Source organism: Amphiprion ocellaris, chromosome 19, assembly GCF_022539595.1.
Source record: "Amphiprion ocellaris isolate individual 3 ecotype Okinawa chromosome 19, ASM2253959v1, whole genome shotgun sequence".
NCBI classification, from domain to species: Eukaryota; Metazoa; Chordata; class Actinopteri; family Pomacentridae; genus Amphiprion; species Amphiprion ocellaris.
The window spans coordinates 25432632-25451705 of NC_072784.1; the positions used below are offsets into that span (position 1 = coordinate 25432632).

The following is a 19074-nucleotide window of genomic DNA, read 5'->3' on the forward strand; positions in this document are numbered from 1 at the left end:
GCTCAACACTTGTTTATCATTATTGTCTGATGTAATATTTCATGAACAGATCAGATGTCTCCATTTAATCATGTGGTCACACATTCATATTGATGTCATGTAGAAATAGAACATGATGAATCCTGACTGTTAAAGCACATGTTGATGGGAGCCTTAAAGAACAGGAATTCACAAACCACAACATCCCCAGTTGCTGTTGTAATGTGTGTGTGTGTGTGTGTGCGCGCGTGTGTGTGTGTGTGTGTGTGTGTGTGTGTGTGTGTGTGTGTGTGTGTGTGTGTGTGTGTGTGTGTGTGTGTGTGTGTGTGTGTGTGTGTGTGTGCGTGCGTGATTCAGATTCTTATGTTCTACTGCCCCCTGTCTGTTCTTCTGATATTGTATTGTTGGATGTTTTTGTACAGCCTCTCTGATGACTTGAACCACTGTGTGTACTTTGCACAGTAATAAACTGCAGAGTCCTCTGGCTGTAAGTTGGACAGTCTCAGATACACCATGCTGTTGCTGTCATCTCTGCTGATTTCAATACGTCCTTGAACACTGCTGGAATAAGTGTTCCTACTGGGATTAGAGTAGCCATTTCCAATTACTTCCAGTCCTTTTCCTGCAGGTTGTCTGATCCAGCTCATAACACAACAGCTAAATGTGAATCCAGATCCTCTGCAGGACAGACTGAGAGTCTCTCCAGGACGTTTCACCACTGAACTGGAAGGAATAGACTCCATACTCTGACCTGTACAACCTGATGAGATGAACGTAGAGAGGAACCACACAAGAAAGTCACACAGTTATCACACAAGTTTTCTGGAATCACTGATGGCTTGATGTTTTCTAATGTGAAGTTATCAGGAGAACTCACAGGACAGAGAGAGAACAACCAGCAGCAGCAGCAGCAGCAGCAGAGTGAGTGTGTTGATCATCCTGAGTGTGGAGATGTGACCTCTGATGCTCCACACAAAGAACAAGATCAGTCAGCAGGACAGAAGTACACTGGACAGACTGGAGATTTGCATCAGGACATCATGAGGGAGGGAGGAGCTCATGGAGTGTTACACTTGATTTCAAACAAAACATTTATTTTCTCTTGATTTTCATGTGATGTGACTAATTATCCATCACTGTGGAAGACAATATCAATATCTTTATGCTTGATTATTTCTTTTAAATGCTCAGAATAATAATGTGACTTCTGATACTTTAACCCAGTTCTGATGCCTTTTTTCCTGCTGTCACAAAGCTACTTAGTGATCAGTGTCCTGCTGGAACCTTAAAGAACAGTCAGATTAATAACAAATGACTGAAAGTTGGTTTACCTGAACAAGACATTGATGAGTGAATCAAGTGTTGAGTGTCACCTGAATGTTACTGCAGTGGATGGAAACAACAAATCTGATCATCAGAACAAACTGAGTAACTGATCTCCATCATTCTCTCCACGAGAAATGATTCAAGATCATAAACATTTTTTCTTCATTTTTCACATCAGAACTTGTTGTTTATTCAAATGTTTCTGAATCCTCACATCATCTGCTCATTTCCAGCTTTACATTGAAACATGACAGTTCTTCTGTGTTGATTTAAATGGATTTTTTTCCAACACAGGGACAGTTCATGGTTAAATGTTTAACTGAATTACTGATATTGTAGAAACACACATTCAACTTGTGGGGAAGAGTTTTTGAAAGTATTCACATAACAGTTTTAATTTAGTTTTTTCCATCTTCTATCTGGCAGGATTACTGTTTTAGTCATAATAATAATAATAATAATAATAATAATAATAATAATAATAATAATAATAATAATAATAATAATAATAATAATAATAATAATAATAATAATAATAATAATAACAATAACAATAATAATAACAATAATAATAATAATAATAATAATAATAATAATAATAATAATAATAAATTCCTCCTGACCTGCACTGGACTTGGCCAACCTTGTGTGTTGAATTAAGAAGAACATCTTGATTTGATTCATGCAACATAAAATAAATGTTGTGCTCTGAAATGTAGTTATTTGACATAAATTTTTAATTGCTTTTATGATTAAAATGATCATGGATGCAGTTATTTACAAGAAAAACCTCAAACATTACAAACAATAGGGAAAAGCAGCAACTAAAAAATAAGCCACAGTGCAGTGTGTGTGTGATGTTGCAACTACATTTGAATTGTTGGATACCAGTGTTAGTTCAAAATCAAATAGAACAAATTCTTAGTAGTTACACTCACTGCCACAAAAAACAACAAATTTGACAGAAAGTTAGTAATTTCGGATGACTTCATGGATTATTTTGCTCTCCAAACCCAGCCAAAAGGGTGATTTATTTAACTAAATAAACTCAAATTAATCATTGCTCAGAGAACAAATGATTGTGTTTTTTTTAAAGGACAATAATATAAATACTGTTTACATAACTTCTAATACACAGTGAATTACATTTATTTGCATGTCACTTTGGAAAATCAGCATCTGACAAGCAACAATATGATTTCAAAAAACATTAATACAAACCAACTGACAGCAAAACAATCCAGCAATCTGTGTCCTGCTGTTTGGTCTATTTGCTGTAAATGTTGTCATATTTATTATAAACAGTCCTGACATTTAGGAACAGCCTCAGATTCACCAATAAACAAACTGAGTAAATAGAAACTCACAGCAACAATAAAAATGTCTGAACTTAATATTTCCTGCTGGGTTTCAACAATTAGAGTCTCTTTTCATGTTGTGTCAGGTGATCTCTAATTGTTAAATCAATACATAATGACTTTATGAAGGAGACACTAACTTTTAAGATTCATTCCTTGTTGGAAGACAAACAATGCCATTTAAATTAATTTCATGGGTGAAAGTTTCAAGTTTAATTGTGTATAATAGTGTGAACCAGTTGTCTCATTGAAAATAGTAAAGATTAAGTGATTATTATCAGAGCATTGAAAAGAAGAAAAGCATTTAGGAGCCTTTATCAACTCTAAAGGCAGTTTCTCTTTCTCAGAACACTGAACTGGTCTTTAAATTATTATTCTGAATTTCTTCTTTTTGAACACATAGAAATAGAGGAATGATGTTTTTTTCAATTTTTAAAATGAGATTTTCTATTTTTTTTTATTTAACATTCAGTCAGTGCTAACCATCAATACATTATACTCCAATGTGATTGAAAATACAACATGTTTGTCCAGCTCACTGGTAATTTATTATGGAAGAAACATCAGTTGAAATAAATCCAAAAAAATGGACATTTTTAAAAGTTTTTATTGTAATTACAGAGGATTGATTGTTGTTTTGCCATGTTGATGAAGAAATGATAACAGGGAGATCATTTGTTGACCATTTATTGTTGATACACTTTAATTAGACAGATTTTATGATGTGATCTGATGGGAGGAAACAAATGAGAAGAAAAAGCAAACATACGGTGAATTACTGGGGAGGATCAGACATCCATCCATCCATTATCTATACACCGCTTAATCCTCACTAGGGTCGCGGGGGGGGGGGGCTGGAGCCTATCCCAGCTGACTCAGGTGAAGGCAGGGGACACCCTAGACAGGTCGCCAGGCTGTTGCAGGGCCACATACAAAGACAAACAAGCACTCTCACATTCACACCTACGGGCAATTTAGAATAATCAATTAACCTCAGCATATTTTTGGACTGTGGGAGGAAGCCGGAGTACCCGGAGAGAACCCACACTGTAAGAAATGTCAGTGAAATTTACTGAAAATTACTGTAAAATAGTGACTGGAAAAAACTGTAAACTGAAAAACAATAAAACACTGTTCAATTAACAGCATTTTTTAGTTAAATGTTTTACCATACAATACTGTTATTTTTACAGACACTTGATGTTAAAACAACCAAATTTTTTTGTAGTTTCAACACAGAAAAACTGCATAAACAAACAGAGGCAGGAATGAGATACATCAGGGCATCCAGTCATCCCACATACAGCTGTACTATCAACACAGAAACTTAGAAAAGGATTGAGGTTAAAAAAGTTGCATAGTTCTGCTCTAAGAGACAGTGGGAACGGGGGAAAATAAATGTTTGAATTTGAAAATTATTTAAATAGTGTATTCGTGCGTGCAACAACAATCCTTTTCAATGCAGTCAGAGTCCGTGCAAAAATAAAGGCCTGTTTTGGGTTTTTTTTTTGTTTGTTTTTAAACTTGGAAGCCTTGATTTGTAAAGTGGGCCAGGGGAATTAGATTTTCGTCTTTTTTCAGAGAATCACTTATCGTGAGAGTTTTCAGCCTCGCGGACTGATTGGTGGTGAGCAGGACAGCATTTCTGTGTACTGTGCATCTTTCAAACTGAGAAAAAAAAGTTGTGAGAGCGCGCTGACTGGGGAGGTTTGACGGTGTGGTGTGGAAGAGGGGCATTTAGCAGCCGATAACACATGCAAGATAGTCATTTTTCTTCACGGACATTTTACAAAAGTTTCGAAGTATTTGAAAAGATCTCTGGTTATTTTCAAAATCGTGCTGGCTACCCGTGGTTAGCTAAAAAAGCTAGTTAGCATCGCGCAGTTCATTCATTCAGTGGGCAACTGCGGGCGGCTCAATGTGACCGGGGGGATTTGGCTTTGGAAGCCGAGCATTCACCGTAACACGTAAGATAATTTATTTTCTTCTAACAGAAGATCGACTCCTCAGAAAACCAACTAAGCTGAATTGTGGTTGTTTTCAGAACCATACTGGCTCCTCGTGGTTAGCTAAAAGTGCTAGCCAGCAGCTCGCAGTCCAGCCCTGAGCCCAGTGAGACCGTGGCTTTTTGGCCGTGTGGTGTGGATGAGGTGTTTTCGCGGACATGAACTGTAATACAGGTAAGATATTCATTTTATCCAAACTAAAGATATTCACTAAAGAGGCTTTGTCTTACGGGGTTTGTTTGCTGAAATGATTACTTGTAGATTCTGTAATAAAACTGTAGAAAGTTTGAGAGCTTATGTCCTGCACTGTAAAGTTCATAGGAATGAACCACGCTGTATTTTCTCATGCGTCGGCACAGAGTGTAAACGGACATTTTGTAACTATGCAGCTTATAAAGTTCATTTCTATCGGACTCATAGTAATGCCATACCTTCACTTGCTGCAACGGCAGCTGCGTCAGACTTCAAATGTGCAGTTTCTCTGTGTACATGTCAATTTCAAACTGTGAGAGAACTCATATCCCACTTAAAGGAACATATCGTGGAGGGAAGAGCCGTGGCATGTCCAGTTGCTGGCTGTAACAACACATTTACCGTCAAATCATCATTCACTGCTCATATGTCCAGAAAACACAGAGCATGTTCAGTAGATGACATAAGTGAGGTGTACAAGGAAACAATTCCTCAGTTACCATGTGAGGATGTTCTCCTGAACTCAAATGATGACACAGCAAATGAAACCATGGAGTTGCCAGATAATGTAAAAGGTTCCTTGAGGATCTGACAAAGTACAATATCTTGAGAGGACAGCTGAGTGGATGCTCTGAGGACACAAAAGACATGCTGCTGCTTCTGCTATCCTACTTTGAGGAGAGAGAAGATGCCATGTTCAGCTATGTAGACCACACATGCCTGGGTGGAGAAGTGCAAATGGATCAAGTTCCCCTGACTCCTACCATTATTGTGTGTGGTGAGAAAAGATTTTGTAGTCTTCATTTACCGTATTTTCCGGACTGTAAGCTGCGACTTTTTTCCCAGGATTTGAGACCTGGGGTGATGCGGCTTATTTGTGTTTTTTTGGGGGGTAACAGGCTTTCAGTCACACACACAACCAGCTATTTTTCTTAGTTAATCTTAAAATGGAGGAGCTTTTTTACATTTCCTACATGTTAACTTAATGATTAGGCAATACTCAGTGTTTGTGGATCTAACTGGGCCTCTCAAAGCAGGTTACTTTTAAGTAATGTTTACAAAGTGGTCACCTGCAGCTTACAGTCCAGTGCGGCCTATATGTGTACAAATTTAAGAAATTGTAAGAAATCAGTGGGTGCGGCTTATAGTCCAGAAAATACTGTAATTCTTTTGCTTTCTTTTGTCCACACTTATTTCTGCATTGATGCTCAGCAGTAAAAGTAACTAAAATGACTCTGCTCTGTGAAATGTCATTTTGCTTGTATTTAACTTGTTTTGTGTTTTTCTTTAAGGACAATCCTGCTATTCTGCCAACCGGTTTATGCTGAGTGTGGATCGTGTGATTGTTCAGGACAACATTACCTCCTTTATCTCGGCTATTTCCATGATGTTTGGGAGCTATTATGTCTTCAACATCCATTATCCATTACAACTGGCTTCAACTCTGGAGTTTTTGCAGAGGTATGTCACTTTGCTTCATCAGGTTCACTGAAAAATCTTTTGAAGGAAACAAGTAAAATAGTTTTTGCTGCGATGTTAATGGTTTTAGTTCAATTTTAAGAAGACAACCAATGATAATCACAATGGATCGGATTTATGTAGGGCTTTACGGCGCATGCCCACCGGTTACTGCAACTCGTTCTTGTCGCGTCCTGGTTTGTAAATGAAAATGTCAGCCGAGTGTGGCTTGTATCGCGCAGTGTTCCTGCGTGTTGTTGGAAACGCTTTACGTCATTAATGGGGCATGTAAAGTGCACTTTAGCCTCACTGTAGATCCATGATTGGTTGACACTGATAATCACGCACGTGCAAACTGTTTTTGATTGTGGTGGGCGGCACATTTTGATGTTGAACTAGCTGTCTGATTCGCTGGACCTGCAGGGCTTGAGTGACACGCTCACAAACAGAAAAAATTGGTCGCGCCGCACCAGTCAAGTCACCAGATGTGCGTTGATTGTCATAAGCAGTACATGGGGTTCCTGGTTTACTCGCCTGAGTCATTTGCTGTTTGGTGGGAACAAGGCTTGAGATATATCAGGACACACCTTGCACTTCAGTTGGATCCATTATTCCATAATTTCTCGTTAATCTCTTCAAACACCAACAAGCATTCATCAGTCAATTGTCCTTTATGTGCACATTTTTGGATGTGAGAATAAACACACTCAGACACGGGGAGAACATGTAAACAAGCAGCTAGGATTTAATTGATGACCTTCTCAATGTGCGTGACCGTGCTAAGCTTTACACCACTGTGATGCCCATTTAATTAATCATTGACTAATACAAGTTACTTTGTATATATATTTCGGGTGTTTTTTCTCCATAAACCCAGAGAAGGGAACCAAAGTGGAGAACAAAGGCACAACCAGGCGTCCTCATGTGAACCCCAGAGTCCTTACCTTGATTCAAGAACTTTCAGATCACGAGTGGTATGATGTCTGAATATGGACTGAAATCAGTAAGGTTGGTGGCATGCGATGACATACTTCGTCGTCGTGACGTTCTGTTTCAAATTTGTCCCTCAGCTCTGCAAAAATTAAACTTAATAGCTGCATACGAATCTTAAATAGATGATTGTTGCACATTGCTTCATTTACTAAGAAATACCTCAGCTCATGCAAATTTGGAAGACTTCAGTAAGAGGTAACTTACATATTTAGTGTTTAACTTATTGAGATTGCATGTGGTGACTTTCACATTGTCATTTCATTTTACTGACAAAACACTAATGTATGGGATCTGTCATAATGGACATGCACCAAATAAATTTTCACTTTACTAGTTTTAAGTTTAGCTGAAACATAGCATTTGACAAAAGTTACACATCTGAACATAATGCAGAACATGTAATATTTCATCTTAAATGCACTTCGACATACTGTAAGTTGAAGTCAATTTCAGATTACACTGTTTGCAATTGAGTTTTAATACTCCTGTTCCCCATTTTACAGTACCTTGTATGGAAAGTTCAATGTTTGTGCACTGCTTTATCAGTTAAGTGTAAGTGGAAATGGAAACTGTTTTTCTTTTTTTTTTTTTTGCATTGACAGTAGCACTTAGTTGTGTTGAACAGAGTGAGATGTTTAATTTACCATTTTGTTACATTGTCAGTACCAATAGATGAGCCAGTGGAGAGCCACTAATGTTTTATTCAAACGAGTAATATATATTACAAATGTGCTCGTTGAGAACTAATAGCTCTTGGTTGGATCAGTTGGATCTTATATCTTCCAAATACAGTTATTTTTATTATTATTATTATTATTATTATTATTATTATTATTATTATTATTATTATTATATTTATTATTAGTTTTGGTGGAGATTAAGCATCTTTGGGATGGCTGTCATGAGAAAGTGTTTTATTTGACATTACTGTATTTAGGAGTTAAGTATTTTGGTGACCTTTGTTAAATAATGTTAAATACAGTAAAAGCATTGACTTTTGACATTGTACTGTTGTACTGTTCATACTGAAAATACAGTAAAGTTAAATTTGCAGAAAACTTTTGTGAAATGACTGTCATTTAATGTATTTTTTACGGTTAAACAATGTTGCGAGTACAAAATTTATCAGTAAAATGTTTTCACATTTTACGCATAAAAGGCATAGAGAACATGTAAATTGTACTGAAAATACTTGTTAAATAACGGGGTGGTTTTAGTAAATACACAGAAAATATCAGTTAAATTAACATTTTGAAAAAGTGTAATGTAGTAATATTTTACGTAAAAAAAGCATAGAGAACATGTAAAGTGTATTGAAAAAAATTGTTAAATAACGGCGTGGTTTTATTAATTACACAGAAAATAGCAGTTAAATTAACAGTTTAAAAAAGTAAAAATAACAAGCAGTCAACAGTTTTATTTTGTAAAATATACAGGTCGTTCTGTAATCTTGTTTACATTTTTACTGTATTTTTTACGGAAATTTTCTGGCAACCACAGCTGCCAAAGTTTTTTCGTAAAAACGACGGAATTTTTTTTACAGTGCACGCATGCACAGAGAGAACATGCAAACTCCATGCAGAAAGATCCCGGGAAAGCCGGGACACGAACCAGGGACCTTCTCACTGCAAGGCGAAAGTGCTAACCATTACGCCACTGTGCAGCCCCGAGGATCAGACAATGTAGGATTTTTTATAGCTGTTCATGAAGCTGCAGTGAATGTGGGTGTTAAATGCAATAATAAACAGTAAAAACTCTGTTATAATGAGTTTAATATGAGCAATTAAGCTTTATTCAGCAAACTGTATCAGGTCATAAAATGTAATGAATACATCCATGTAAATTAAACTGTAAAATCAAGTAAAAGATTAGTAAAATAAAATAAAGTTAAATATATAACAAAATACTTGTTAGGATCCTGCTCTAGCCCCTGCCCTTCTTTCCCTTCTTCCTCTTTTTCCTCCTTTCTCCCTTGAGTCCTGATTTGTTTCTGTTTTGACCTGTCTCTCTTTGGCTCCCTCTGTCTGTCATCTCTTTCCCTCTTGTTTCTCTCGTCCCTGTCTCTTGCTTTCCCTTCTCACCTGTCTACACTCACCTGATTACTACAGGTGACTCACATTGCAGTAATCAGCTCACCTGCCCACAATATCACCTGTTCACTGTTTAAACCCTGCTCATTCATTCACTCCCTGCCGGATCATTGACCCACATGCCTTCATGGACTCTGTTTTTGGATTCTGTTTCCCCTTCCACTGGCTTTCCCTCATTTGGACTCAGTTCTTCTTTTGGATTCTCGCTAGCCCTGTTTTTGTCTCCAGCCAGTAGCTCCAGTCTCGTCTCCGTTCACCCCAGATTTCCTGAGCCTGCTTCCCTACCCCTTCTGTTCAGTTCCCCCATTTTGTAAGTACCCCTCCTTTGCTTAGTTTTGTTAGTTCTAGTTTAGTGATCTTCCGTTCTTGAATTCATAGTGTTTGTTAGTGGTTTGGTTTAGTCTTGTTTCCCCCCAGTTCAGTTTTCCATTTATGTATTGTTTTAGTTTTCTGGTAAAATAAAAGCCTTTCCTTAATACACACTTCTGCCAGCCTCTCTGTGTCTGCGCCTGGGTTCCCCAGCTCCCCCCGTAACAATACTGACAAAATATCTTCAAAAGATGTTTAAAAATAAAGAATTAAACATAAAATATGTTAACATACGGAATGAGGACAACTGCAGGTTTTTGTACAGCTGTTAACACAACTTCAGTCACTGTGTCTCTTGAGCACAATAATAAACAGCAGAATCTTCAGTCTTCAAACTGTTCATCTGCAGATACAGCTGCTGTACGTTGTTGTCTCTGGAGATGGTGAACCTGCCTTGAACTGACTGAGAGTAGAATTTGCTGCTACCACTGCTGCTAATGTAAGCGATCCACTCCAGTCCTTTTCCAGGAGTCTGTCTGATCCAGTGCATCCCATAGCTGCTGAATGTGAATCCAGAGGTTGTACAGGTGAGTCTGTGGGATTCTCCAGGTCTTTTAACTGCTGATCCAGATTCTGTCAGAGTCTGACCATCAACACCTGTTAAACCAGAAAACAATGCATGTAATGTAGTAAACTGGTGGCACAAATGAAAAGCTGTCAGATCAATATGAGTGAAAATGTTCACCTGTCCAGCAGAGAGTTAACAGCAGCAGAGCTGTCCTACAATCCATCATGTTAAACTGTGAGTCCACTGTTCTCTGTCATCCTCACTGCAGTCACATAAGTAGAAGACATTTGTGTTTTGCATGGACTCCTCCTCACAGGAAGGACAATATTTAACTATCACTGACTGGACTCTCAGTGACTGAAACTGGACAATAAATGAATGAATGTTTACTGTAGAAGAACCATTCATCAAATGTCCTGTTGTCCATGTTTCACTTTAGTTTGTGCATAAAGTTTACAAATACATTGTGGAGTTGGTTGTTTATGTCTGCATCATGTAAAGATGAACAACAAAAAAAACCACTTTGCTGTATTCAACACATTTTATACTGTTAATTTTATACTTGAAACTATTGGAGAGTCGTTCCATTTTCATGAAGCCAGAGAAAGAGAACTTCAGCAGAAACAACAGTGAAGAAAGCTGCTGACAATATTATGTGATCATGAACGAGAAATTCATGGAAAAAATTAAGGAAAAAAGATGTGATCTTATATTAAAAGTCAGTCAAAATGACAATGAGAAACAAACTTTGCATCAAGCTAAAAGATTTTCTTCTTCTCTGCAGTCAAATTTGACAGCTATATTTGGCATTGATCTGTTCTCAAGAGGAGTTTGGAGTTTTTCTTAATTTTACTTCAATTTGTCAACCAACAAAACCTGACCTTTGCCAAAACATCAGGTGATTGTATGTTTTCTTTGTGCCAATCATGATTACTTGTGACTTTAAAAATATACATTCATGTAAAGTGTATGCATGTAATTCCCAATACACAGAAGCTGCTACTTTCTTTAACAGTGAACTGGTCTGAATTCATTCCTGGTCTGAGGGCTCCTCCTCTGGTGGCTTCATGTTACAGTGTTCAGGCACTGAGGGGTTTTTGTTCAGGTCTACTGATCATTTGTGTCACTGTGTGTATCTGGCACAGTAATACACAGCAGAGTCTTCAGGCTGCATATTCTGTCCATTCAGAGTCACTGTTTTGCTGGAAGAGTCTAAGTTGCCACTGAACTTGCTCTTCAGTGAATCTTTGAAGGTTGTGTCATAACCAATGCACTCCAGTCCTTTTCCTGCAGGTTGTCTGATCCAAGCTGTGCTATAGCTGCTAACAGAATAAGAGACCTGACAGGTGATGGAGAGACATTGAGGTTTTTGTGCAGCTGCTTCACTGACTTCACTCACTGTGTCTCTCGAGCACAATAATAAACAGCAGAATCTTCTGCTGTCAGACTCTTGATCTGGAGGTACTGAGTGCTGCTGGACACATCTTCAGTCATCGGGAAACGATTCTGGAAGGCGCTGGCTTAGCTGGCAGAGTTTTTTCCTGTATCCATCCTCCCGATCCACTCCAGAGCTTGTCCTGGTCTCTGTCGTATCCAGTGAATATAGTAGCTTGTCATGTCAAATCCAGATATGATACAAGACATCTTCACTGTCTCTCCAGGTCTTTTCACCTCAGATGGAGACTGGTCCAGTCTGATCTCACTCCAGACTCCTGGAAGCAAAGAAACTCTGATCATCATCATCATTCACACTATTACAGAAAAATTCTTCAGCAGTTTCAAACAGGTTTGTTTTTCTCACCATGAAAACAAACTATAAAGAATAAACTCCAGGAAATTATATTTTCCATTCCCAAATAAACACTTTATGAACAGAATGTTTGACCCTCAGATGTTTTGTCAGAAATGGAATAAGAATAGTGGATGTGAGTTTATAAAGGAGCAAATCTTTGCATAGACCTCCCTCTGCAGGTTTCAGAAGGAAGCGATTTGACATTCAAAGACTCAGTTCCACAGCTCCTTCTAAACATACTGGACAGAAGATAAGAGCATTAAATACATAAAATAATCTGTAGTTGTTCCTACATTTAATATTCTTCTGAATCTGACATGAATGGTATTTCTAGATAAAACCTGTAAAGTGCTGATATCTCACTGCTTTTTGTTTTCACTGAGCTTCTGCTGTCAGTCTTGTTTCTATCAGAAAACATTCTGTGTGAATATTTCTGATAAACTGAACTCACTACCTTCACACTGGGCCAGTATTCAGTTTGGTAATCCATCCATGAATTTTACCACGTTATTATTTTAAAGATAATTTTTCATAAATATCATTTAGACAGTAACTCTTATCGCACAATATTATCAAGATTTTATTGTGGTAGTTCATGTTTTATTGAAACAAAACACCACCATTTCTTTATTTACTCTTATCTTCATTCTTATATAATTTTTCAGTCAGGAAAAGACATTTCATGGCCAAGCATCCATTTATTTTTCAAACCTAATAATTTGCTCAGACTCCCACATAGTTCTGCACTCTTTCTTACCAAAGCATTAATGCCACAATAGTTTAATTTAGGGCACCTCTGTAATGAATTTTACTTTCTAATTCCAAACTGTGACTATTAAACTACTGGTGGTTTCATAAAGTGGAACTGAGGAGACAGTAGCACTTTTTTATTGCACCATGATAATTCATTCAATATCAGTGTTGCTTTCCAGATGATCCTGGACAAGTAGATCCAAAACAATCAATAAAACAGTAAGACACCATTATACTAAAGACTGCTCTTGAATGCAGCATTTCTCTAAATCTTTCACTGCTAACCTGGTGTTACATTAGTGGTCGCTGGTGAAGATGAACTAAATAGTGTATTTAGGTTAAGATACAGTAAACCAGCAAATGGATTGACTGACAATATATTCAGATATTATGTAGAATATGTGCTTAAAATTTATGTTTAACAACAATTTATTTCTCAGGAATTTCTTTAAAAACAACTGAAATAGCACTGATTAAAGTAAAGATGCAACAAGTGTGAGAGAATTATCTAAACTGAGGATGTTTTTCATGTCTGATGAGGACTGTAGGTTTTTGTACAGCTGCTAACACAACTTCAGTCACTGTGTGTCTCGAGCACAATAATAAACAGCAGAATCTTCAGTCTTCAGGCTGTTCATCTGCAGATACAGCTGCTCTTTGCTGTTGTCTCTGGAGATGGTGAACCTGCCTTGGACTGATTGAGAGTAGGAATTACTGGTATCACCCTTAGTCTCAACAGCGATCCACTCCAGTCCTTTACCAGGAGTCTGTCTGATCCAGTTCATCCAGTAGCTACTAAATGATATTCCAGATGTTGTACAGGTGAGTCTGTGGGACTCTCCAGGTCTTTTCACTGCTGGTTCAGACTCTGTTATGCTCCAACCTTCAGCACCACTCCAAACAAACACAGCAACCACCAACAGTGTGAGCTGTCTGTCAGCCATGTTCACAATGTGACTAATATGTCTTCAAGTCTGGAAATTTCCTTTAAATAAACTGAATCCACATGAAAATGCTTCCATGAGGCTCCTCCTGCATCAGTCAAATCAGAGGGCAGGTCTAGAAACAGCACAACATGAGATTCAACATCATTTCAACAACTTGGCAGCTAAAAAACACCTGTTTCCTCCATGACGTTAGAATAGCACAAATTTTCATTATCTAATTTTTGATGTCTCATCCAGTAGATTCTGATAAATATTTATTGATTTAGGTGAGTTACACTGTAACTTTTTGTTAACTTTTGTCATGAAGATAAAACTTAATTCATTTATAAAGTCAGACATTTTATAGTCTCAAAAACTATAATAATGCAGGAAAAAAAGCAATAGATTTCTTGACTGGTATTAATTCACACTGTCACCTTTTTTTTTTTTTTTTTTTTTTTTTAAATTTTGACTTTTGGATAAAACTTTGAAAAATAAATCAATTTAGACATTCCAGGATCTTGAAAAATGTAATAGTGCAGAAGGCACTTAATGTCTTGTGAAAATGCAAACACTAATAAATAAATGATCCATTTTTAACATATTTAAACATACTTTGTCTAAAATGCTTCATAAAAAGATACCTGCCATATAAATCCTGCTTCAAGTTCTCTCCATTTTGTGTTAATACATCAGTGATATGAGTGAAAGCTCTGAGCAGCATCTTTGCTTTATCTTAGGAAATACTGAAATAGTAGAACAGAACTTTATAGGAGCACAACACAGATATGATGCACTTAAAGTTAAAGTTCATTTTTGTATTACAGAACATTATCAACTTAACCACTGTTTCATATTCTGTACTGTCATCATACTTGGTTCTGTAGCGTACTAAGGAGCAGAACATTCCAGAGAAACACACAAAGATCCAAAGACCGTCTCTCAAAGCTGTAAATTTGGTAAGACACCATTTCAGGAGACAGCTAACCCAAAATTCTCCTCCAAATGGAACATCTGCTGATCGGATGTTGACTACTAAAGGACCAGTCACTGCACTCTTGGAGACAACAGGATGCCTCCTACCTCCACTAGAATCTGATAAGGGTCATAAAGTGTTAACTGTGATGAAAACCACAGCTTTGCAGGACTGGAATTCTGACCTTCTGATCTCCCAACCGAACACACAGAACTTGGTATGCAGCAATGAATTCAACAGTTTATAAATGTGAACATCAAGGAAATGCAGCATCACCGGAATAATGATCTGGACTCAGTCTCTGATACCAGGTTGATCAGAACCAGTACAGAAGAAGAATATATTGAATCTGAAGTGTTTGTGGAAGATGCACACACATGATGTATATCATACATTATCATACATTATGTATAGTTACCATCGGTTCTACCGTGTATTTCCTTGTTTTGGGAACTGGAGGTCAATGAAATCAGAGTTTACGACTTTCATAATGAGACTGATCAACTTCATTTAGTCAAAGTCTCTTTGAGACTTAGCTTAAATTGATATTTTCCTCAGGCAAGCTGAGGATGGTGCCCCTAAATTAACGAGTACAATGTTTATCATAAAGTGTAGTTTCTACCATTTCTACACGTTCCGCTACAGAAATAGACTCAACTGACAGTAAAACTTAGAAAGATTTATTATTGTTAAACACTATCTTTTTTAAGATTTTAAATACATAATGACTGGTGACATTACTTCAGTGTAGCAACAGCATTGTATTATTTTATCATGACTAGTATAAAAAGTAACAATAATAATGACTTATTTGTGGTATTACATATTTCACATGTGGGGGGCAGTGGTGGCACAACAGTTAACTTCTGGACTACTGATCCAAAGGTCAGAGGTAGATTCATCTACAAAAAGGGGCAAAGCCGCCTCTTTTTCCTCGGAAGACTCCGATCAATAGTCATCTGCAGTAAGATGCTGCAGATGTTTTATCAGTCTGCGGTGGCAAGTGTTCTGTTTTATGCTGCAGTCTGCTGGGGAGGCAGGATAAAAAACAAGGATGCAAGGCGTCTGAACAAACTGGTTAAAAAAGCTGGATCTGTGGTTGGAATCAAATTGAACTCATTGGAGGATGAGGTGGAGAGACGCGCACTTAGAAAGATGGAGACCATTCTGACAAACATGGATCACTGACTTTTGTTCACTCAGTTTGCTATATTAAAGCCATTACTGCAAAAGTCCCGATGCAATACATTGAGTTTGTTGTTATTTTTAAGGACAGTCTGCATCATGTAAAAATACCAGATTATCTGACAGTTTTAATTCTAAAATACCTCCAACGTGAATATTTTTATTTAATCCTAAATTAATATGTGACAACTTCCTGTAGCAAATACTGTAAGATCATGTAATACTGTTGATTTTATACTGACAATAAGTCCCAACATGTTCAGTACAGCAGAGAGAAGAACATTTCAGCAGGAACTAAAGTGAAGAAATCTGTTGAGAAAAATGTTTCGGTTTTAATAATAGGTTTGGGGAAAATACATACAAATCCCCAATGAAATGAAGACATAAAAAGATATTTTCATGTCAGTAAAAGTGAAAGGAATCTAAAGTATGTTACTTTGTGTGAAGCTAACAGACTTGTTATTTTCTCTGCAGTCAAAGTCAAGAACTACGTTTGACATCGACTGTCCTCACAGACAGGGTGGAGTTTGAACTTGTCTCCCAACATAATCTGACCTTTAAAAGTTTCCGAAGGTATATTAAGTTTTGTTGATACCAATCATAGTAAATATTGATTTTAAAAACACAAATCAATATAAAGCGTTTGCATCACATTAGATTAAATATCAAGTCCTCATGAAATCCAGCTACCAGCGGCTGTATCAGAACTTTACAGGACATCTGATGCTGTTCAGGTGATTAGAGCTCTTCTGTCCTCAATCACTGTATTCAAAGTGGTCAAAATGAAAATTAAGAGAAGATACAAAATAAAAGCTGCATTTATTATGTATGTGTCTTTTTTTATGTACAAAGCAGTGAAAATCCTGCTCTCTAATTATCTTGCTCTTTCTTGTTTTACATTTTCATTGATAAATAAACTGCTACTTTCTTTAACAGTGAACTGGTCTGAATCCATTCCTGGTCTGAGGGCTCCTCCTCTGGTGGCTTCATGTTACAGTGTTCAGGCACTGAGGGGTTTTTGTTCAGGTCTACTGATCATTTGTGTCACTGTGTGTCTCTGGCACAGTAATACACAGCAGAGTCTTCAGGCTGCAGGTTCTGTCCTGTTATTGTCACTGTTCCTGCAGAAGAGTCTCTGCTGTAACTGAACTTGTTCTTCAGGGCATCATTTTGCCGAAGTGTACCACTACCCCACATATGGAAAATCCAGTCCATTGGTTTTCCTTCACGCTGTCTGATCCAACCTGTTCCATAGCTGCTATCAGTCACAGAATAACCAGACAGTTGACAGGTGATGGTCAGAGTCTGTCCAGGCTGCACAAGCATTGAGTCTGGCTGGATGAGATCAATACTGTTCACACCTGTGGAGACACAAACCAACATTATCTCCAGCATTCATCATATTACTGAGTGTTTGTAATGTGTTGATGAGTGTGAATCCAGTGAAAGCTCCTCACAGGATCCAGCAGCAGCAGCAGAATCAGAGCTGCAGAGAACATGTTGATGTTGGAGCTCAACTGATGTGAGCTCTGGTTTCCTCTCACTGACACAGAAACACACACTTCCTTTTATGTGAGCTTTATTTGCATATTGTTGAATAAATTAAATTCAAATCAGATGTAAACAGTGTGTCTTCTGGAGTGACCAGACTAGAACATTTTTCACAGCCTCTAATGGACCATCTAGATGGTTATTTACTTCAGGTTAATGGAGAAAAACTGAATGTTGTTTTTAAAGAAAAGTTTTCTCTGTGGTTGATTTTCTGTTGTTATTATTATTGTCATGATAAACATCCAAACACCAGACTGATAAACTTTATTGATGTGTTTCATGAATAATTTTCCACTACTCATCTGAAAAAGTGTTTATTAAAGCTTTGTTGATGTGTTTCATAAATGTTTTCATTTATTCATCTGAAAAATTGTTTTTTAAAGCCTGACATGCTTCAGTGCTTCTCACTCAGTGATGCATGTTGTTCAGTTTTTGTACAATGTTGTTGGTTCTTGTGTTACTGTGTCTCTCGTGCACAGAAATAAACTGCAGAGTCTCCTGGTTTGAGACTCTTCACCTCTAAATACACAACATTTAGAGAAGTGTCTTTGGTGATGGAAAACTGTCCTTGGAGACTCTGAGAGAAGATTGTTCCAGTTCCACCATCAATGCGTCCGATCCATTCCAGTGCTTGTCCTGGTTTCTGATGGATCCAGTGCAGCCAAGCCAGAGAGAGTCCTTGAACTTTACAAGACAGAGTGACTGATTGTCCTGCTCTGCTGACCAGTGGATCTGACGAGGTGAGGGACTGGCCCCAAGCAGCTGAAAGGACACAGAGTTTAGATGACAGCAGCATCTGGAGATGGTTTTCTTTTCCTCTGCAGGATCCACACTTGACTTACCTGAAATGAGAGCCAGAAGGAAGAGACTTTGTACAAGTGTCATGATGAAACCTCAGCAGAGACTGTGAGTGTAAAGGCTCATATGAAGGCTAGATATTTATGTACAGTGCAGGAAGAATGGGTGGAGATTGTGGATTTGCATTTTCACCTGTCAGAGAATTTGGAGATACAGTCCTGAAAGATCAGATCAGTGCTGAACTATGAGAGAGAGAGTGAATTATAAACTCCAACAACAGAGATATTTCTTTTACACAATAGAGATATTGTGTATTTGAGCAGTTTGTCATCTGTGAGGAAAAGGAGAAAAGTGTGGATTAACTTTATCTGAAAGAAACATTAATGGTGAAGCTGACTGAGGAGTGAAAACATGTTTGATGTCAGTATAAATCTTTAAATTCATCCAGGATTCAGTGTCATTCAGTAAATATCATTGAGAACAGCAGATATGTTTGTCTCTTTATAGTGAGAGAGGACAGAGTAAGTTGTCACATTCTGGCCTCTAATGTCTTTAATAAAGAAACTGCAGCATTAATTTATGCTTTTTTTATTGCAGCTCACTCATCCACACATTCATCACATCCAGGCTTGACTCCTGCAACAGTCTTCTCTATGGTACAACATCCAAAACACTCAAGAAACTTCACTACACCCAGAACTCTGCTGCCCACCTGCTCACCCACTCCCACTCCTGTGATCACATTACCTCCATCCTTCAGAACCTCCACTAGCTCCCTGTCCTCCAGCGAATCCACTTCCTCATCATCACCTAC

General features: G+C 37.6%; 1 pseudogene and 2 gene segments (V, D, J or C); all 3 read right to left on the bottom strand.

Annotated features, from left to right (window-relative positions):
• Positions 1–347: 347 nt before the first annotated feature.
• Positions 348–931, bottom strand: LOC129347603 (Ig heavy chain V region 3-like). The segment is given in 2 exon segments: positions 348–739; positions 857–931. Coding segments are annotated over 2 exon segments (453 nt in total).
• Positions 932–10054: 9123 nt separating this feature from the next.
• Positions 10055–10520, bottom strand: LOC129347615 (Ig heavy chain V region 914-like). The segment is given in 2 exon segments: positions 10055–10368; positions 10457–10520. Coding segments are annotated over 2 exon segments (363 nt in total).
• A 789-nt stretch (positions 10521–11309) lies between these two features.
• LOC129347604 (immunoglobulin heavy variable 4-30-2-like) lies at positions 11310–17410 on the bottom strand (annotated as a pseudogene).
• Positions 17411–19074: the final 1664 nt, after the last annotated feature.